Below are 23,049 nucleotides of genomic sequence, written 5' to 3'. Positions count from 1 at the left end.
ACGTCGCTGTGTGTGACACATAACAACGATCAAACCCCTGCTGCGAAATCGTTGCTCGCCCCTGAATGCTCCAGGTCATTTTTTGATCGCTGCTATCCCGCTGCGCCATGCTGATAAGCTGATAATCCTTGTGTTTGACACCGCAGCAGCGACGCTACGTCTGAAACCACACAACGACCGTCGACGTCGCTATGATCGCTGCTCCGTCGCTGCTTTTTATAACATGTTTGACAGCTTACTAACGATCATCTATGGTCGCTGCTACGTCACAGAATATGGTGACGTTGCAGCGACGTCGTTGTCGTTATGTGTGACACCAGCTTAATTGTCTCAGATTATGGTGTACTTTCAATGACCAAACACAAATTCACATTACCTTGGAGCAGTTCTCACACTCATAGTGCTTTCCAGTATCATGCGACATCTGATGGCGGATTAAGTTGGACTTCCAGTTAAAGGCTTTTGGGCACTGATCACATTTATATTCTCTCTCCTCTGTGTGAGACTGTAAGTGCTTATCCAGGCTGAAAAACAAATGGACGTATAAATATAAAAGGCTATCCCAGTCTAAGCATGTTGTAAAAGCATTACATCATGGACGTGAGATAAGAGAAGCATGCAGAATATTTTTATAGGTGCAAGAGTTACAGACATTATATTGAAGGTTGTTAGGGTCACATACATGGCATCAATACTACCAGTCAGCTGCTGGATCTGGTGTAATTTATCTACCAGACTTCATAACCCAGTGGTTAAAATAGAAATATGCAATGAATATATGGAATGTCCCATTCTTTGGAATTCATGTGCAAGAAAAAGAGATCCAATTTACCAATCTGAATGAAAATATGCGATAGATGATAGACAAAGGAAGGTCAATTTTTCTGTCCAGAAAATGTATCAGACCTAGTTAAAAAAAAATGTTATTTGTTGTGGGCAGTTATTATCAAATTGTACATTATAATGAGGATACTCCTAGAGGAAAAGCATGTGGTTCAATGATAATGGTCTGGTTAGCAAAATCTGTGTGTCTATGAATGACTAAAGGGTGCTTTACACGCTGCGACATTGCTAGCGATAGTTAGCGATGTCGTGCGCGACAGCACCCGCCCCCGTCGTTCGTGCAACATTTGGTGATCGCTGCCGCAGTGAACATTATCGCTACGGCAGCGTCACACGCACATACCTTTTCAGCGACGTTGCTGTGACCGCCAAACAATCCCTCCCTCAAGGGGGAGGTGCGTTCGACGTCATAGCGACGTCACTGCGGCGTCACTAAGCGGCCACCCAATAGCAGAGGAGGGGTGGAGATGAGCGGCCGGAACATGCCGCCCACCTCCTGCCTTCCTCTTTGCCGGTGGACGCGGGTGAGGAGATGTTCGTCATTCCTCCGGTGTCACACATAGCGATGTGTGATGCCGCAGGAGCGACGAACCACCAGGAGCGACATGTCAACGATCATTGATTTTTGACACTTTTGCGATCGTTGATCGTCGCTCCTTGGTGTCACACACTGCGATGTCGCTAACGGCGAAGGATGTGCGTCACTAATGAAGTGAACCCGTCGATATATCTTTAGCGATGTAGCAGCGTGTAAAGCACCATTAAGAGTATGATCACACATGCAGCTTCTCGTCTGAGCTGCCACCTAGAATTCAGCTGGAAAGTCTAAAGTGTGTGTGTGTGTGTGTGTGTAAATATTTGTTGCACACATGTAGATCTTTCAAAAAAAAAGTCCAGCAAATCCTTTATGTGGCCAGTCCATTACTCTGTTACTGAGAAATCGGCATTTTAATTGATATGCAAATTAGGCTAAAGATCTGAAGCCTCTTGTCACTCTAGCTCTATTCCCCACCCATCGCTGTCTTCTCCTGCATAAGGGGAAGCCTCTATGTTGTGTGATTTCAGGCAAAGGAGCCTTCAGTAAAGCAGGCTACATGTGCTTTAAAATAATTTGGGTGATGAAATCCTGCTGACAATTTTCCTTTAAGCAAGGTCTGCCAGGACAAAATAACAAAAAGGAGACAGTTGGGCACTGCAGTGCTATGTGGAACAATGAATATAGGAATATAAACATGCATTACTGCTATGATAAAAAAACATAAAAATGAAGATACGAAGCACACAAAATTGGCCAGATTTTACGTGAGCCCAACAGCCAGCGGCAAGGCGACATTTTTTGTTGGGTCCCTATCAAACTAATGCCAAGATCACCTTGCCGCTGGCTGTTGGGCTCACATAAAATCTGGCCAATTTTGTGTGCCAAGTATCTCAATATTTACATGTTTTTTTCATAGCAGTAATGCATGTCTATATTCCCATATTCATTGTTCCACATATCTTAGCACTGCAGAGTGCAACTGTCTCCTTTTTTTTTTTTTTTTTTTTTTACTAGGTTTCATATTCAGTTTGCACCTGTTCACATTAAAAAGATAGGATGTGCCAGTCTTTTTCTTAGATGTCCGGACAAAATGACTGTCCAAACTAAGCCCGCGTGCTCGAAGTACCCTTGGTATGACCAAACAGTTTGGTGCACCTTCCATCCCATTTGTTTTTCATGCATTTCAAACCTTCTCTGGTTGCTGTAAATCCACATCCGTTAATAAAGGAAGAAAAAGGTGGAGATATATGCACCTGTGCTTGGTTTGGAAAGTCATTTTGTGCTGACAAACTTCCTTTTAAATCCGTATCATACGGATTTATACTGTGGATTTTTTTCCTGCATATATCACCCTAGGTTGAAATTAATGTGAATTGGTCACAAAATATCGAATTTGCAACAAATATATTTTCTGTCTCAGATTGAAGTCACGCGAAGTTCCGCTGGCATAAGTTCCTACAGGAAATACAGTGAATTTTTCAATGCAGATTTGCTCGCAAAAGATCTGCTGCATATTACATATAGCAGCATTGAGAAGGAGAGAATGAAGAATTTGCAGAGTTCATTTATCACTGATGATCAATATGTTGATTTTGCTGCAGATATAACAGTGGAATAACATGAAGCATAAATGCACTTTTTCCACAACACAATGGAAAGTAGTATTTACAGCTGTGGATCTTGCGGCTACTTTATGAATATGTGTCACTCCCGCATCAGCAGCCGGGCTGCTCGGATCCGGATCCGCGGTGGCTCAAGAGGACTCCGGACCCGGGGGTCGCACGGCTCCTCAAACCAAGAAGGGTTATGTACAGGGGATGGCGTGGAAAGTTCGTGACGCCACCCGTGGTGCGTGGTAAGGTGGAGTACCACCGCTGCAATTGGGAGTACCCAGTGGCAATGGTGTGGGCAGCTAGGTGTTTAACCCCTCCACGGATAGGGGGAAGCCCCGGGACTCTGTGATGGTGGTGTGCCGTTGGGACGGTGGGGGTCACTTGCATACTCAGTCTAATAACGCTGACACCGACAACTGTAGTAAACCAAAGTTCTGGACACCGCTGCCGCTTAGAGGGAGCATGCCAGGGTCCCGTGCCCATTGGTGTTGCCTGTTAGTCTGTGACCTTTTCCCGTGGCACCTTGTCTTCTAGTTGGTCCCTGTAGTGTGAAACTAAAAATCGGGACCAGCTCCCCAGTATGGCTAACTAAGTGAGCTTGCTCTCAGGGTTCACACTTGGGATTTTCTGGACTGTGTAGTGGAAAGTCCTTTCCCCCTCATTGCGCTAGTACCCCAATTTTGGAATGGGTGGAGAATGGCTCTTGAAGACTCAGTCCTCATTAGGTAAATTGTCAGGATGCCTGAAGCTACTCCCTGACCCAGGGTCCACATACCCAGTCGTGCCCTGGCCCCTACCCGGTGATGGCACAAGGCTGCTGGCTGTCCTCCTTGACAGTCCGTGACCCTTGTCAAGATCCCCTGCGACCGGGGTCCAACTCCTACCAGGCCCAGTCCAACGTCTGCCACCGAATAGTTCCAAGGAGCCCAGCTCCTGACCTCTCCTCTTGAGAGTCACTGCTCAACTGTATCTCCTGACACTCCTGACCCCCCTTACCAACTCCCCCAAGTGGGCTACAATATTCCACTCAGGCCGTCCACTGGTGTGTCTGGTGGGTGTGGTGCAGAGTGTTCCTAGGATTTTGATTAGCCTGTTCTTGGCAACACCAAAAGGTGAGAGACCCGTAACCAAGGAGGAGATGGATATTGCACATAAGGGCAGATTGCACAATACCCTGTGATGACCGGATAGGCCAGGGCGTCACAAATCCATTACAGAGTTGCTTTTTTGATGTGTATTACTGATTTACGAAATAAAAATTAAAACGACGGTTATGCTTTCAGTTTTTCTATACAATATTCACTAATAGTGTTCAATAGTTAGACAATGAAAACATAGACGACCAGGGCGTCACAGATACAGAAGTTCTCAGTGGAAATATCCTGTGGGAGTGTACCCAAAGGGTGAAGAAATTGTATAAGAACATGGCTGACCTTTGTAAGTCTGGAAACACCTGATCACATTCTTTACACTCGTGAGAGTGTTGCATCTCAATGAGATCACTGTCATCGTCAAGACTTTGCTTGAAATTATTCTCAACCATAGAAAACGCTGAGTGGGGCGTTCCACAAGGAAACTTCTGGTGGTCAATCAGTTCAGTATTGGATTCAAACAGCTGATCACACTCCTCACAGCGATACCGGCACTCCTCTGTTTAATAAAAGCACGAAAATAGCATAAGTGCATGTAATATAATAACAGCAAATGCATCCATATAAAATAACCAGAATGACCACGAGGGAAAAGAAAAATGTGCCCTCTGCATTGAGAATTTATTCTATGACTTAACAAAATTGCATTCAGCCTCCTGGTCACACCATGTGGGCATCAGACAATAGGGAATAGTATAGAGCTTACCATGGATGTCAGGAGCCATTGTTACATGAGTATAATCTTCACTCTTCATGAACAATAAGAGCTCTTCACCAGGCTCAATGTCAGCTACAACTCTGTAGAATATCTGGAACAAGGGAGACCGGAGAATCAGCGCTGGTGCAAAAACCCGCATGTCATTATGTGTGCGCTCAATGCCGAGGAAAATGTTTACCTTTTCAAATGGGACCATAACTAACTATACTACGCCGTAAAAGGTGATTAGCCAATCGCACTCCCCGCTGAGTTACACTTCCTAAATGCAGAAAACATGGCAAGACAATCCAAAGCATGAGAAAGAAATTAAAACCAATTGTGTGCCCGAAAGAAAAGGAAAAATAAGACTTGTATCACTGGGTATAGAAACGTTTCTGCATTTCAGATAATGTCCGGGCAGGATTTACTTTTTATGTTTCCCATGGCCATTACTTGCACTCCACCCCCCACAAAGACCTCCACTCGACACCATATTCAAAACTTTAATGCTTCCAATTGAGCCCAGACAGATTTTTGTAGACATAAATAAAACTACAGGTAAAACGTAAAGTAATTGCAAATATACCCCGCATTGCAGTCATAACCCCTGTCATACAACGTCCACAATACGGTCATTTGAAACTGGTCAAACAAGTTTCTCTGAATGGCAAGTGTTTCTGCTGTCATTAAAATGGAAATATAAGACCCAGGGTCTCCCCTGCATTTCTGTCATAATGTTGAGACAAGACAGTGTCTCTCCTGCATTTCTGTCATAATGATGAGACAAGACAATGTCTCCCCTGCATTTCTGCTGTCATAATGATGAGACAAGACAATGTCTCCACTGCATGTTTTAAATATATATTTTTTCAAATGTGTAGGTCATAAATGTAGGATTAATGGGAATCCAATAAGCGGACCATCCACAGATCATGAGGACAGGGGTGTCAAAGATGGTGACCTCCGCTCCATCCATTAACGATGTATAGAAATTATAGACCAGAGGTTGCACATGCTCTCTAATACTTTCTCACTGGAGATTTTGGACTCCTATTCTCAGGATTAATGGGATTTTTCAGTAATCATATAGGTTTTAGCTTGTAGGTAAATGTTAAATATTTATGAGATAAAGTCTTTTTGGTATGTGCACACGTTTAGGATTTGGTGCAGAAATTTAGCACCATTTCTGCATCTCTTGATAGGAAAAAGATTTTTTTGGTGCATATTTTTCCTATTCAATAGAAATGGGTGAAATCTGCAGCAAAAACGCTGCAAGAAATGACATCTACAGATTTCAATTTGCAAGAAGAAAATACTTAATGTACTGTAGAAGTCGCCAGGGTACCGAACTCCGGCAAGTCATCACAGACAGTAAAATATATACAGCTGCAAGAACACAGTCAGTATCTCATTCATGCTGCACATGGGTAAGGCCGCATAAATCAGATGACATAGTCCATTAAAAGAACCTGTCGGGACGATTTTGTTATATAAAGAAAAGACAAGCTAATGGCGCTCTAATATTGATTACATTGATACCTTTGGTAGAGAAATCTGCTTTATGGTTATTCTTTAAGCAATATTTGACGTTTTCTGCTAATAAGATTTCTGGGGCTGGACTGTACTCTGGGTCTCCTCCCCCTTGTCTGTGATTTCCCTATACCCGTCGCCTGCCTCCAGTCTGCGTATGACAGGTCACTGCTGTGATGTCAGTTAAAGAATGCAGATTATTCAGGGGCAGATGAAGGGGCTGGGAATCACAGACAGGGAGGAGAAGACTCAGTGCATAGTCTGGCTCCTGTGCACCCAAATCTCGTTAACTGAAAACTTCAAATGCTGAAATGCTGAGGGAGGGGGGGGGGGGGGATCTGCTTTGTGGTTCTTCTTTAAAAGGCATCAATTTAAATCAAATTACAGCCATGGCTATTCTACATTACAAAATTGCGCTGACAGGTTCTCTTTAGAGGATGAGATACGTCCAGTCGAACCACGGCTTTTTGCTGCCTTGCAGATGTGACAAAAGGTATTATTGTATTCCCTGCCTTAGGGGAGGGCATACACAAGGTCCATAGACCTAGACCCAAGTCATAAAGTCTCCAGAAATTTTAGTAATGAAGTGGAGGAGCCTTAATACTCCTTTGTCTTAGGAATAAGACAACAGTAGCCAGTACTTCTTGTGTATTGCCACTTATCTACATATGTACTACTTACATCAGTTAAAACCTATACATTTATAGACTGAAAATGATCTGTTTTCAGCCAGCATTACCTGACAAACCGAGTAAAAACACATCATTTTCAGATTTCACTTACAAATCGCTAAACATGTACCAGCTCAAGTGTAGTTAGCATGCAATTCCAGTAGATGGCCCTAAAGGCTAGCTGTGCATGGTCGTCAATGAGGACGACAACGTTATTCTAGAATCAGAAACAGGGGCAGATTACAAGAGAAGCAGTGTAATTATAATGAAAAATCTAATTTTATGCATTACCTAAGAAATTAGACATCTTTAGTCATCATAAAACCTAATTCCGTGTTCAGCAGGTTAGCTATTGTTTGCGTTCTTCGTTATATGGGAAGGTCGCTTCTGCCATCAGCCTTAACATTTTGTCCTACCAACTTTTTCAATGATGACAAGTTTTAAATGATCTACATCCATTTTTATTTTGCATAGCAAAATGAATCCCCTAAAGATAGGATAAAATGGTTTACTATAAAGCTAATGTCCGAAAATAAATTTTGAGCCCTTACGTCGGACAGAAACAAAATGTGAGATAATGGTTTTCGCACCTGAGAAAATGTTGGGTTTACTTAACCAAGAAGAAAAATATATTGATGTACTAAATATATACTTGATACAGAATACTACTTATCGGAATATTTCTGCCTTCAATCACTTTCTACAAGATAATCCTCAGTACTATAATGACATGAATACAATTGCATGAGGAATTCACAGTCTGTATATTGCCCCATTGTTGGGATTTCTTGACATGGATATTCTTTGGTCTTATGCGACTTTCTTTAATAAAAAATAAATTCTAATGGATGTCAGTGAAAAGAAGGTTCACACTGGAAGTGTACTTCCCTTTAAGAACAATGAACTTCTCTCAGCACTTAGCAGCACCTCTTTTGGCAGCTTTCACAGGTTCGGCTTATTGGCTTCCTTTCCAGCAGCATGTTGACATTTGAATTGTGACATATTAGAACTTTGCATTGGCTTCTCGGAAACACGCAGGTTCAGAGGACAATACATCCCAAGTCAGTTAAGTTTTGTAATACTCTTCCCTGTAATTGTAAACATGGTCTCAAGTACTTTTAAACTATTATTGGAGAAAAGCTTCAACTCCTGGTCATATTTTGTGGGCAGCTATTGTAAAAAAAAAAAAAAAAAATGGATAAAATATAGACTTAGCAGGGCGGAGTTTGTAGTTTGACAAAACTCAACCATGCTACCTTCACGATTTATCAATACAGAAAAGAGGTTTGAAAATTTTTTTTCAACATTGAGTCTCCAAAATAGTCAGATTTGCTAGAAATTTATAAATAAAAAAAAAAAAAAAAAAAAACACAAAAACACTGACCAAAGTGTTTATATACATAGTATATATCCACTAGGTCAGTGATTTTTCATAAATTTGTGGACTGTTTTGGTGACAGTGATATTTCTAGAAATCAATTCAGCCTTCTAAAGTAATTATGTTTCAGGTCTAAAGGATCCAATGCAAGATCCTCAACAGTAAAGTATAGATGGAATTACTTTTCTTATCATACTTTCTATATAGGTTATGTGATGACTGGGGAAGTCTAACATGTATTTAGATGCAGAAAGGGATATCCTTCAAGTTAACAGAACTCACATTAATTTTCATTTTTAGGATATTTCTCACCCTGCGCAGCTTAGGTGTTCCATTAATTCTAACACTTACTATTAAACCACCTAATATGTTGACAAATTACAAAAGAGAATAAAAAAAAAAAAAAAAAATTCACAGACCTGATGACACAGAGATCAGAACTTTATTCTATATTCAGGTAGCACACATACAGTATAATATATATATATTATATATACACACATACATATACACACACATATACACACTGTATGTGTGCTGCCTGTATATAGTCTATGTGGTCTGATTAATATAGACCAGTCCATAGTCTGATTAATATATATTAATCAGACTACATAGGTACAGACAGAGCTCAGATCCTATAAAAAGTGAATGGCAGTTCCCCAGAAATAGAACGATGTTGAGAACATTGCATTTTCTCAAAAGTAACATACCCTCAAAGATGAGAACTCAGATTTATAGGTTTAAATACACTTCCTCAGATACTTACGCGTGACAGGACTAGGAGATAAAGGAGGGGTTTTTAGTGTTTTACTAGGGGTATATTATTCTTAAAGTGAACCCAGTAAACTAAGAAGAGGACAGATTTCCTGTTGCTTCCCATTAACAATTAGTACATCCATTAAAATAATCAAGATGCCATCTTGATAAACCCAGAAGCGTAGTCCTGAGCCAATTAATTTTAGAAGCCTTTATCTTGTAAACTAATAGCTCAAACAGATCTGACTAGAGATTATGAAGTTGGCCCTAGAATTAGTGTACATGTGAGTAATTGACGTAGGACAATGAGATCGGGCGGTTGTCTGGAGACAGGTGCTGATCTATAGGGTACGGTCATCGACCTATGCTCTTATAGAAGACATTGTTGGATAAAGAATATCAAATTCTAGATATTAACCAATACTAATGAAAAAAATAACAACATTTCGATAAATGTTTTGTTCCTAACTGGTCTAGAAATATAAATATTTTGAAAATTTGAAATAATTCAAATTAAACTATTTTTTGCCGATCTGTTATCCTCCAGTGGCTTCGCGCAAACATAATTTACACTTTGTAATTGTATGTAAAAGTCATCTGTCGGCGGCAGCGGACATGTTACACGGCTGGCACCCCGTGATGTCACATGCAATGGGAGGGACCAGTAAACTTTTATTTCGACATGCTGCTGTAATGTTTGTCAGGTGTCACATTCGCCTGGCTGTTTGGGAAAGGAAGAAATGCGCTCTCCGAAGACATAAATTAGGTGCCGCTCTACAGAAGGCCAGCGACATAAGAGCAAAAGTGTTTAAAAAGCAGCAGTACACGAGTGGTGAACTTCATGCTCCATAAATTACATGCACATAAATACATTTTATACAGCCAGTTGCTGCCCTATTACACAAGATATTATTTATTATTCAGCGCCGGTAAAATAACCTTCGCTATGCCAAAAGGAACCTCTCCAGCCATTTCTGTCACCGACTTGTTTTAGGAAGCGACAAATTCACATCTTTTTTTTTTCCCCTCTCTCTAAATAAATATTCAGATTACGTTCCAAAACATACAGCCTAAAAATTTACCGCCGCAGAAACGTGAACTCTCACCTATCCGATTAAATCCCACATTTGTACAGCACCAGACTGAAAGGAAAATCATTACTTAGAAAAGACACCAGAAAGGCCAAAATGATTCCCCTTTGAAATAGGTGATGTTCAGCGTTAAATCTCCACTGTCGGCCATATACAGGTCATTTCATTTAGGATTAATAGACTCCATTTGCCATCTCTAAAAATGACTGAAGTGTGAATTATGAACGACCTTTGGCCTTTTCAGGAAGTTGTAATAATTGAACTAATAAAGGAAAATTTCCCTCTCGGTGTTGGAGCAGGCGGCTGCTGGAAGTCGTCTTTGAAGGAAAATGTTGATTTTTTCCATGCTTCAGTGAATAGCATTGCATGCTCCTTGTCCGATACACTATTATTTATGGACCATAAAATAAGCCCGAGTATACGTGCATTGTAAAGCACAAGCTGCAATGATCATGCAGCCCGTGTTACACTATAGGACACCACAGACTGGAACAAAACCTACATCCTAGTGCATCACAGCAGGACTTTATCTGTCCCAGGACACACAGAAATATGCGCTAGTGTTTGCCTTTTTTTACTCTGCAAAGACATCCAAGATTCCTGTTGTGAAGCAGATGACCATTAAGCTTCAGCAAGTCCACGTTCTATAAAAATAGCTGCATCCTCCAGCAGAGAATTGGCCGCTGTGAAACAGTCGGTATCCACTGGTGAAGGGTCATGCACTTGTGCAACACGGTAAATAGCAATAGATTTTACTATAGGGAAGGTAAATGGCCTTTCATAGTGTGTGTATATATATATATATATATATATATATATATATATATATATATATATATATATATATATATATATATATATATATATATATATATATATACATATACATACACACACAGACATGCAAATAACAATTAAGGTAATTAATCTAATGTATTGCTGTATAGTCTGACTTTACAGCAGAAAAGGGTAATATGCATTTCTCAGAAGGGGCGCCAGGCGGACACCCTCAGAAGGGGCGCCAGGCGGACACCCTCAGAAGGGGCGCCAGGCGGACACCCTCAGAAGGGGCGCCAGGCGGACACCCTCAGAAGGGGCGCCAGGCGGACACCCTCAGAAGGGGCGCCAGGCGGACACCCTCAGAAGGGGCGCCAGGCGGACACCCTCAGAAGGGGCGCCAGGCGGACACCCTCAGAAGGGGCGCCAGGCGGACACCCTCAGAAGGCGCGCCAGGCGGACACCCTCAGAAGGCGCGCCAGGCGGACACCCTCAGAAAGCTACAATTTTGATCAACATAAATAAAAATCTATGCAAAACAGATCTTACGATATCTTTAAAAAGCTTTTAGAATTCATTGTACCCCCGTTTAAAAGTTAAGCATTGTCATTTCAATGCTACAGTACCTTATTAAAAGTATTAACCGCTATATAGTACTAGAAGTCCCAGCAATGTGTTCTTAAACAATAATTGCTGAAACTAGTAGTTCTGCAATGAGTAGTAGTGGTTCTACCACAACTGGAAAGAGCAGGTTAATCAGCTTTGAAGAATATTCTTACATTTTTGAGGAGTAAACCCCATATAGAAAGGCAAAATGATGACATAAAAAAAAAAATATATAGTTTTAACAAGGGGCAGCTGTAGACGTTCTATACACATCCCATAAAGGTAATGGTGGGAACATGTGCTATCAAAAGTTCCGACACACAAACTTATGGTCAACAACATATACCAAAGACCAAATAATAGATCTCCTGTATGTAAAAAGATAATTTGTTTGCCTAGGGGTAAAACTTTTCAGAATTTCATGATGTTTTATTCATCAAAACAAAGCTTGTTATGTGCATTATGGAATCCACTATGAAAATCCCCCCCAAGTAAAAGTGATTGTAGCCGATATAACAAAATCAGAACTGTTTTGAGGGGTTTTGCAGCACTAGGACTCTGATTTATGATATACGTATTGCTCTCCAGGTAATTGTAAGGGTTTTAGAGAGTGTTCAATGATATAAAAGTGAAACAACAGAACCAGGGTCACAGTAGTGTTAACAACGCAGAAACAGAACTGTTAAACGTGGGAAACAGAAAGGTTAGAGAACCCCGGATTTAATGCAAGGCCCATGTGAAAAACTGCACTGTGCGACCTGCAATAAATGCAAAGCAGCTCTGCGCCGTCCGGAGCGGAGAAGCCGACACATGGTGCTACTACATGGAAGGCAATTTGCGGCAGGTTGAGTTTACAAATAAAGATGTCAGGAACATTAAGCAGGGGGTGTTTTCCATGGCCACAATCTTCACATGAAACATAAGAGGAGTGGTTTGCAAGAGACTTAAATATTTTCCCAGTGCAATAATTAAAATGGAAATTAGCAGGGAGACCTATTTCCAGCCAGAGAGGCCTACAATTTGCATAGCGTTGCTGGCATGTGCTTTTGTATATAAAGTTTTATTGTACGAGACCAAAAGCATGCGATTCTTCAGAGAGGAGAAGCTGATACTTATTGAACTTATTTCTGAAACGCAACAGGATCCGAAATAAAAAATGTACACGATGAGCCTTATGACACTGGAGAACTCACAAATGTAACAGCAGCGAAATGCAATTATGACTAGCGGCAAGAAAGGGGTTAAAGTTAAATCCCACGCAGGCAGATGAATTAGTACTCTCAGTACTGTAATCTTTATAGTAACCATTCAATTACAGGTTACTCTGGTGATAAATAATGGCTCGAAACAATTCTGTGTGCCCATTAGATTGCAAGCTCCTATTGGACAGATCCCCTGCACCATATAGAGTGTGTGTGTGTGTGTGTGTGTATGTATATATGTGTGTGTATATATATATATATATATATATATATATATATATATATATATATACACACACACACACGCATACATACACACACAATATATATAGATACACACACGTGTGTATAATTATTATATATATGTAATATATATAATAATTATACACACGTGTGTGTATGTATATATATATACACACACATACATACTTATTACGCATACATACATATTATATACATACACACATACATATATATAAATACACACATTATATATATATATATATATATATATGTGTGTGTATTTATATATATATGTATGTTTGTATGTATATAATATGTATGTATGCGTAATAAGTATGTGTGTATGTATATATATATATATATATATATATATATATATATATATATATATATATATATATATACACACACACACACACACACACATATATATACATGTTATACACACACATACACACACACACACACACACGTACACACATATACATACACAGTATATATTATATATAATTAATTTGATAATTGCATATTATATATTTTCACACTTTGGCACTGTAAAATATAACAAATATATGACAATCTATGGAATGTCATTGCTTTTCCAGACTGAAATAAGAGGTAAATTATTTCAGTTCTCGGTCAGTGTTAAATTATAATCTGACATATTGGATATTCTCAATATTTCTGTTTTTCCAGAAAAATATTGAGAAATCAAAGTCAAATAATCACCATTATTGATCAAAACATGATAATATTTGGTGTTTTGAACATAATTATCAATATCTACATATTTCATGTAGTTCAAACACATTTTTATATAAACTGCAGTATATTATCACTACGAATAAATAAAGAAATATTTTATGAATAGAAAAACATTTTAAATATGGTAGAAAGTGTTATATTTGGAATCCAAAAAAAAAAAAAAATATGACGATCATGGCTGCACAGCACGGATTCTACACTCTGGGGCTGTAACAACCTGTGGCCACAATTTTACAAGCACTTTTGGCATGAAATCCTGTAAGGAGACAAATTACTGCAGTTAATGCTAAGCTTTCAGACACTATGCAATTAGGAGGGCCGAAATATTAAGTCATGGACACGCCAGGATGGAACATTCCAACATTTAGAATCCGTGTCAGGAAAGTGATCCTAATTATTTGTTTATTCTGAAAACGTCAAGCCCTTTTTCTATAGACAATTTATTTGTAATATTCTTTATTTATTGTTTCCATTTTATCCTAGTAAGAACTTACAAATAAAATTATATTTGAACGGTAAATAATAAAATAATATATCAAAGCTATTCAGTTTACAAAAGAAAAAAAATAGCTTATATATTCATTTTGCACCATGTTTGGTGCTCAGTGTTTAATTGGAAAGTGACATAAAGGGTTAAGCAATAATAAGCTGAGTAGTAAATATAATTGGGGGCAGAAGTTAAACTTTTTTTCCCCATTTCTGCAGAATTCTTAGAAAAACTTTGGGGTGTGTGCTAATCCCATACCTCCAGCTGTCTCAGACCTTTCCTTTCCCTTAACTTATTAATGTAGGTCCATTCTGAGAATCGGAGGATTTGTAATGCGCCTATTCGGTTTCAGGTGGAGTGTAATGTTTGCTTGGGAGTTTCACAGGTGAGTTCAAGTAATTAGCGGTTAACAATTACTGCTGATCAAGTGTCTCCCAACTATACAGTGATATTGAATAATCTCTTACACAATAAGGGTGTTCATTATGTGATGAGTACTGCTTATTCACCAGTTGGCAGATCTTAGTCTTCATGCAAAAGAATAAAAGGTCCTGGAGAACCTCTTAAGAAATCCCTTTCATCCTGCTCCTAAGAGCAGCTTTCTCAGAGCTGAACAGGACCAGGCCAAGACCGCCTTAACCTCTCGAGTCCTGGAGAGAACACCAGCAGGTCACCTCAACAATAAATAAGTCACACTGTCTGGAAACCATACATAATATACACTGAGCAAGGCTTGTCCTACTATATAGGCTTCCTTCAATGTTATATTCTCTGCCAACATGCATTTAATAAATACAGGAGATTTTATAATTTTATTTTATAAATATATTTTTTTTCTATCTCATGTATATATTAAACACATGAATATACTCCAAAAATATACAGATAGGGAATTTAGATTGTGAGCCCCAATGGGGACAGTGTTGCCATTGTATGTAAAGCGCTGTGGAATTAATAGAGCTATATAAATGAAATTATATAATTATATATGATATATATAAAAATAAATCTAACACACACACACACACACACACACACACACATTATCTAATATATATATGTACATACATTATTCTTTTATAAACACAAATTATAAAAAGTAGCAATAAATTAAATTATGCAAATTGATATATAAATATTCTATACACAGGTACTGGGCATACCAATCTTCTAAATCAACAATTTATTTCTTGGAAAGGTTCTGTAATATTTTCACCTAATCATTTTAAAAATATTTTTAATAATGTACATTTTATATTATATATTTTGTTTTAAAATTATGAATTTAAGAAATACAATCACATTAATATACATCTGTTTTACCTTGATGGTATTGGTGACATTAGTAAATTATATAATTCATTGAATATTTTGCCTTTCATCCAGACTACTTAGGAACCTCAATTTTTCATGTCTGGGTAATTTGTCTGACTTTATAACTGGCATTAAGCAATAAATAAATAAATAAATAAAATAGGACATACCTGATCATTTAGCTGATATGGCACCAAATTGTGCTGATAGTAATGTCCAGCAAATTGGATAAATTTCAGCCAGTTGCCCACATCTGGTTGACTGGCATCGATGCAGAATTTTATATTACAATGCTCATCCAAGATCTAAAGAGAAAACACATTGGTATTCAGGTTACATGGTGCCCTTAATAAATTGCAATTGTTCTACACATACATTTATTGTAAATACTGGGATTTGAGATTTATTTGCCCAAATTGAATCTTTACAAGGAACATTGTATCCTTTACCCCTGCATGTAACTCACTAATATCCATCTTGGCTGCAGGAAGTTTATTGTGTGCAGGAATTTGGAAACCAGGTGAAGCCTTTGCTGGGAATAGGACAGATTGCAGGATTGTCTGCCAGCTCCATTCTGTATTTTTCCTGCATGGATCACCTACACACTATATAAACTACCGACAATAAAAAGAATCTAGTTTTCAGCCCTGAAGGGGTTAACCCTTGTAATTATCCCAGCCCTAATTTGTAAGCATTCACATCAGATCTCCAGATTTCCTCCCAAGTCGTTTTTATTGCAGTCAACAATAAGCCAAACGTCTCCTGGAGGTTTAGAAAATCTCCTGCATCTCCACATTGCAGATGACAGTGTTATTATCCCCTGTCTTGTAGGGACTTACTCTCTCATCACCACAATTTATAGCCCAACCTGATGGGAAGATATTTAATGTGTTTTAGGTTTAAGTAGCAAAATTAACTGTGTGGAGGCAATCGGCCAAATAAATAAGCTGTTTGCTGTGTAGAGTATATCCTTCTCTAAGTAGAGGAGCTTGATAGAATATTCTTATCTATTAGTATGTTCTACATGTAAGGAGAGGACACAATTTACTCTCTAAAGTCTGCTCTCCCTGCAGAAGAAGGTGAGAATGCTCCACACTACGGTATATAGAGGTGCTATAATGGCTCCTTATAGCCCGACACCCGGTCATCAACTATATGAAGGGCACAAACGTCCCAGAAGAAAGGCCAATGTCCCCATATACAGGCTGCGGATCAGCGTATTATAGGGTTAAAAGGGCACTGTGTATTCTGCAGAGAAGTGTCCGATCTGGACACAAAGTGTCACATTATGGGCTGAGATATAATAAGGCAGAAAAGGCTGCACTGTATCCTGCTCCCCCTGTGCCGTCTGATCTGGGGGGACTCCATGTTACTCCCCGCACGGATCTGTAGGCCCCACCACAGTCTGACCCCTAAAATCAGCCCCCTACAGTCATTAAATAAATCAAAATATAAAATACAGAATATACCTGCAAACACCAGCAAACGCAAAATATTCACATGTGCGTGCAATTATAATATTATATATATATATATATATATATATATATATATATATATATATATACACACACACACATACCTAGCTAGACTTGTGCATATGTATGGGAGTATATAATAAATTATATATCTATCCATGTGTCGTTATCATTTATTGCACGTGTGACATTGTATATATATATATATATATATATATATATATATATTTTATATATACACATACACACATACATACACACACAAGTGTGTGTGTAATAAATATATATATACACACACATATATCACACACACATAGTTGAGCTAGTGAACTGAGCTGACTAAGTTATTCTTCCTCTTCTCACAAGTGCGGTGCAATTACTAAATAGTGCGATTTGTTCTGGACATGAGGAGTTAAGAAAATAAAAAGAAACAGCTTTTTTTTACTCAGTGTGATGTGCAGTTGGATTAGGAGGATGGCGATTATCGCGATATGTCGCAGTTACCTGGCGCAAGGCTGCAGTGTGTGACCAGGGTCCTCTCCGATCTAGCCGGGTGTTAGGCTCTGATCAGGATTAGGAGGACGGGGGTGATTGTCGCGATATGTCGCAGTTCCCTGGCGCAGGGTCCTGTCTGGCCGGGGTGAGGCTGTGATCCGCACCTGATCCTCCTCCTGTCTCCCAGGGACTATCGCATCACCTGGAGGATTTGCTGCTAATACCCTGGATGAATGGCCTCATGCTGAGAAAGTGGCCTGACTGGAATCAGAAAGTGTCCTGAACACGAGGACTTGTTTTCTTAGACACCGGGTGAAGATCCCATAAGTCGCACACAATACTTTTTTTTCTGGTTGAGTCTATGTAAATAAGCTGCAGTAAATAGAAGTGTCGCAGAATAGTCGCAGTGCACTCTACTAGAACTTCACAGCGGAACTCCAAGTGTAACCACAAGTGCAGCCAAGAGGAAGCCTCCACCTCACAGCCAGGAGTGCGCACTTACCTGAGGAGGAGGGAGCCCCGGCTCCTGGAGCCCACAGATCCCAGCCTACAGCTCCATGACTACCACGGGTGGATCCCTGCTCCGGTGGATCCCTGCTCCGGTGGATCCCTGCTCCGGTGGATCCCCGCTCCGGACGCCTCCTTTTCTCGCACTTTCTTGGCTCTTATCACCCCGTCCCCGCTGGAGAGTCCGGAGCCCCTGCAGGGTGGCTGGAGGAGAGGTGCGGGTCCAGCCCTGGTGCTGTGCAGCTCCGGGAGAGGATAGCTGCTTTTGTCTTGCAGTGAGGGGATGCAGAGATCCTGTCTGGAAGTTGGGCTGGATCCTCCTGTCCTGGGATTTCCTCTATAATGCCATGTGCAGGGCTCCAGCTGACAGCAGCCCTCTCCTGGAAGCCTGGCTAGGAGACCCTGTGTCCTGGAATGATGAGCCTCCTTGGCAGGGCGTCCCAGGATGGAGCTACAAGGCTGCAGATCGTCCTTCAGGGGGAGATCCTCCGGGAGCCATCCTTTCCCCAGTCTTCAGTGCACAATGTGAAGTTCTCTATGGAGGATGAGCGGCCATGCAGGCGGAGGACAGGGGCCACAGCTATCTCAGCAGACACTGGCTCCTCTCTCAGGACAGTTTTAAAGTGACAGCAGCAGCCTCCTGTAGAAGAAGAGGTCACTAAAAGGTCGCTAAGGACTCCTATAGGACACTGTGATTACAGATGCACCATCCCCTTCAGCATGTCCATCCAGGCAATCAGCGACCAATGGGGAGATCTGGGTGGGTGGATTTCATTCTTACAGGGAAATCTCGTCTCTTAGCCTTTGAAGAAGTCTGTTCAGTCAGAAAGCCCTGTCCCATTATTACTAATAGACCATAAACTGGTCAGAGCAACCGAGGAGGCTACAACTATCCCCTAATCTGAATAATCCCAGTATAAATCCTCAATCTAAATAATCCCAGTATGAAGGCTCAATCTGAATAATCCCTGTATGAATCCACAATCTGAATATTACCAGTATGAATGCTCAATCTGAATAATCCCAGTATGAATCCTCAATCTGAATAATCCCAGTATGAATCCTCAATCTGAATAATCCCAGTATGAATCCTCAATCTGAATAATCCCAGTATGAATGTTCAATCTGAATAATCCCAGTATGAATGTTCAATCTGAATATTACCAGTTTGAATGCTCAATCTGAATATTACCAGTTTGAATGCTCAATCTGAATATTACCAGTATGAATCCTCAATCTGAATAATCCCAGTATGAATCCTCAATCTGAATAATCCCAGTATGAATGCTCAATCTGAACATTACCAGTATGAATCCTCAATCTGAATATTACCAGTATGAATCCTCAATCTGAATAATCCCAGTATGAATCCTCAAACTGAATAATCCCAGTATGAATCCTCAATCTGAATAATCCCAGTATGAATCCTCAATCTGAATATTGCCAGTATGAATCCTCAATCTGAATATTCCCAGTATGAATGCTTAATTGAATATTCCCAGTATGAATCCTTAATCTGAATATTCCCAGTATGAATCCTCAATCTGAATATTACCAGTATGAATGCTTAATCTGAATATTCCCAGTATGAATCCTCAATATGAATAATCCCAGTATGAATCCTCAATCTGAATATTACCAGTATGAATGCTTAATCTGAATATTACCAGTATGAATGCTTAATCTGAATATTCCCAGTATGAATCCTTAATCTGAATAATCCCAGTATAAATGTGGAAGACAGGTAGGCAGCAAACCCCAATAACCTCTGCCCTTTCTGGAAGGTTGCAGGAGTTTTTGTTAGAACTTTAGAACCAGTTACTTTTGCTAATTTAAGCCAGATGATTAATACATATTAATTACCTAAACCTCAGAATCACCTGTTTGTTTGTTTGTTTTATTTATTTATTTATTTATTTTCAACCCTGTTACATTGTTGTAAATCTTTGCACGGGAATTTCAGCCTTTGTATCCTCTTTGTATCCTCTTTGTATCCTTTTTATAAGCTTATTTTTTATATCGGATCTATAAAGTTAATTTCATGTTTGATAAATGAGAACAATCCTCAGGATATCATTAGATTTCTGCTGAATCACAGAGGGGGGGACACAAGTGATCTTCCTGTTTGATTAACACCTCGCACCCCTCTAAAGATGGAAGAATAGCTGGTTGATGCTGATCATGCTTCTTTTGGCTCCCCTTTATAATTTTGGAGCAATGTGCCGTTATAGAGTGCTATTTATTTAGGAGGGGGGCACTTTCTTGACAAGAGATGATGATTAATTTGTCTCCGCAGACTGTTATCTGTGACATTGAACTGCTGCTTTAGATAATGGCCATTGTTTCTGTAAAATCACACAGTAATGCTAGGTAAGACAGGAAAAATCCTTTGTAAATGCCCTTCTCACTGAGCAGAGCTTCCCATAGACTTGGGTGCTTGAGAACCGTAAGGAGGTCCCGGTTTGCTGCTCGTTGGTTTCCTGCCCCCCCCCTCATCCCACCCATTGTTGGAGAGTTTCTTTCTTATTTTTTTTTTTTATTTAACCATAAATTGAGCCGCTCTAGCTATGAGCTATTTTCTTCCTGTCAGGATGAGGGATTTGTTTTATGATGTATTGTGTATTAAATACAAGTAATCTGGGAAACTGATTGCTCGAGTCCATAGGTCTGATCCCAGATTATGATAGGGGTATCCCTCTCCCCTGCTTTTGTTTCTTAAAAGAAGGAAATGTTGCTCTTAAAGCCCCTGAATATGCTGGGATCCCATGAAAGGGGCAAAGAGATTCCGCTTCTCACTTATCTAGGGTGGAGAGTTGGGATTCCGCTGGAATCGCTGCAGTATAATGGACGAGCAGTTCCCCAGACGCCCGGCAGATGGCGCTGCTTCCCGGAGTAAATCCAGACCTGACTGGTAAACCCTCACACGACACCCAATAACACATGCAGTAAAATGAGCTGCACTAACTCTTTCCATGCTGGAATCACACCTCCCTGCTACACCCTGCTGTGCTTATGTAATGCTTTACACGTTTCGTTCTGCTACATGAAGTGTAGTCTGAGATTGCAGAATGAAAGAGTTAATAGATGTAGACATGTCTCTTCCTTTATATAGAACGCCAGCTTCCAATATGGATGGATGTTTTTCTTTTCTTGCTGTAATAGGTGCACAGGTGTTTCACAGCCAAATGTGGGCAGAGACAGCAGAAGGGCCAAGGTCAAAAGCACTATGTGTGAGCCACTTGCCTTTAAATAGACTACTCCTTTATGTTTCCCTAAGGCCTCATTCACACAGCAGTATTTCTGATCAGTTTTTCATCAGTATTTGCCAAATCCAGGATTGTTTCTAAAACACAGGACAGGTGTCAGTCTTTCCATTAGGCTGGAGTCACACTTGAGATTAACTCGCACGAGTGCAATGTGAGAAAATCTCGCATTGCACTCGGAGCAATGTTGATCAATGAGGCAGCTCTGATCTGCTGTTTTTTCCTCAGCCCAGATCAGACTGAGGCCGCATTCACACTTGCGATTAACTCGCACGAGTGCAATGCAAGAAATTCTCGCATTGCACTCAGACCCATGTTAATCAATGAGGCAGCTCCCATCTGCTATTTTTTTTTCAGTTCAAATTGGACTGAGAAAAAAAATTGCTGCGATTTCAAGAGTTTGGGCTAAGCCACACGGCGAGAAAATCGGTGCGAGTGGAGTGCGATAAAACATCGCATTCCCCTCGGACCAATTCTAGCCTGTGTGTCAGCACACATGGGCGATTATTTTCTCAGCCCTAATCGGACCGAGAAAACAATCGCAGCATGCTGCGATTGTAAGCTGAGTCTCTTTCTCTCGCACCAATTCAAGTGAATGGGGCGAGAGAAAAATCGCACTGCACTCGCGGTACACCGGTGTACTGCTAGTGCAGTGCGAGAATGGCAATAGCCGACTATGCAGGAGAGAGGGAGAGAAATCCCTCCCTCCTCTCCTGAGTGCCGGCCCGCCCCCCGCAGCTGAGGTCTGCTCGCACGAACGGACCTCAGTTGCAAGGACACACGCATGACACTCGGCTCTGCTGTACTGCCAGCACGAGCCGAGTCTCATGCAAGTGGATCGCAGTAGTGCCCGTGTGGCCCCAGCCTTTCTCATGCGAGACTCTCCAATGCAAGTCTATGGGTGCGAGAAAAAAAACAGATGTCACACGGACCATCCTAGTGGCATCCGTTTTTCTCAATACATTTCTATCATGTAGCAGAGAACACTGTAAATGAGAAGCAGCTGCTGAGGAAAAAAACTGATTGCACACTGACAGCACACTGATGAAAAGTGAGGAAAAATCGTCCTACTTTCTAGCATGAGACTCAAACTGATTTTCCAATTGCAAGTGTGATTCCAGCCTTACATTTTTTCTCTGTAACTTACACCCCTGGCTTTGGTATATAAACACTGATACAAAAAAATACAGGTGTGAATGAGGCCGTAGGCTGTGTGCCCACCATCAGTATGTTCACTGCATCAAAACACAGCGCCTTAAGCTAAGAACACACTTTGCTTCTTACCTGCTTTTTACCTGCTTTTTTGCTGCTTTTTCAACTGCAGCGTTTAATGCCAAAATGGTTGTGTTCTGCTTTTCAAGCAAAGTCTATGGGAATTTGGGTTTCTTGTCCGCACTATGCTGTTCAAAAAGGTGCCTTTTTGTGGCAGAAATTTGGGCAAAAACTCTGCTTTGCAGTGCAAAACCCAAATGGCAAAAACAATTGACATGTCTGTCATGTTCTGCCACAAAAAGGCACCTTTTTGAACAGCATAGTGCGGACAAGAAACCCAAATTCCCATAGACTTTGCTTGAAAAGCAGAACACATCCATTTTGGCATTAAACGCTGCAGTTGAAAAAACAGCAAAAAAGCAGGTAAAA

The 23,049-nt window shown here is 40.3% G+C and overlaps 1 protein-coding gene across 5 annotated transcripts in view; it reads right to left on the bottom strand.

Moving 5' to 3' along the window:
• The window catches only part of MECOM (MDS1 and EVI1 complex locus), an 82,939-nt gene extending 64,052 nt beyond the window's left edge, over positions 1 to 18,887 (bottom strand). For all 5 annotated transcript variants that reach the window (XM_075340647.1, XM_075340649.1, XM_075340650.1 and 2 more), the window contains exons 1-5: positions 18,141 to 18,887; positions 15,836 to 15,970; positions 4,852 to 4,954; positions 4,428 to 4,644; positions 377 to 524 (exon numbers count right to left, since the gene is read on the bottom strand). In XM_075340647.1, coding sequence (XP_075196762.1) covers positions 377 to 524; positions 4,428 to 4,644; positions 4,852 to 4,900 — 414 coding nt within the window. In that variant the 5' untranslated portion in view covers positions 4,901 to 4,954; positions 15,836 to 15,970; positions 18,141 to 18,887. The remainder of the gene's footprint in view (positions 1 to 376; positions 525 to 4,427; positions 4,645 to 4,851; positions 4,955 to 15,835; positions 15,971 to 18,140) is intronic.
• Between the last annotated feature and the right edge of the window lie 4,162 nt (positions 18,888 to 23,049).

This window comes from Anomaloglossus baeobatrachus, chromosome 3 (assembly GCF_048569485.1).
Source record: "Anomaloglossus baeobatrachus isolate aAnoBae1 chromosome 3, aAnoBae1.hap1, whole genome shotgun sequence".
NCBI classification, from domain to species: Eukaryota; Metazoa; Chordata; class Amphibia; order Anura; family Aromobatidae; genus Anomaloglossus; species Anomaloglossus baeobatrachus.
This window is presented reverse-complemented; position numbering and strand designations above follow the sequence as displayed.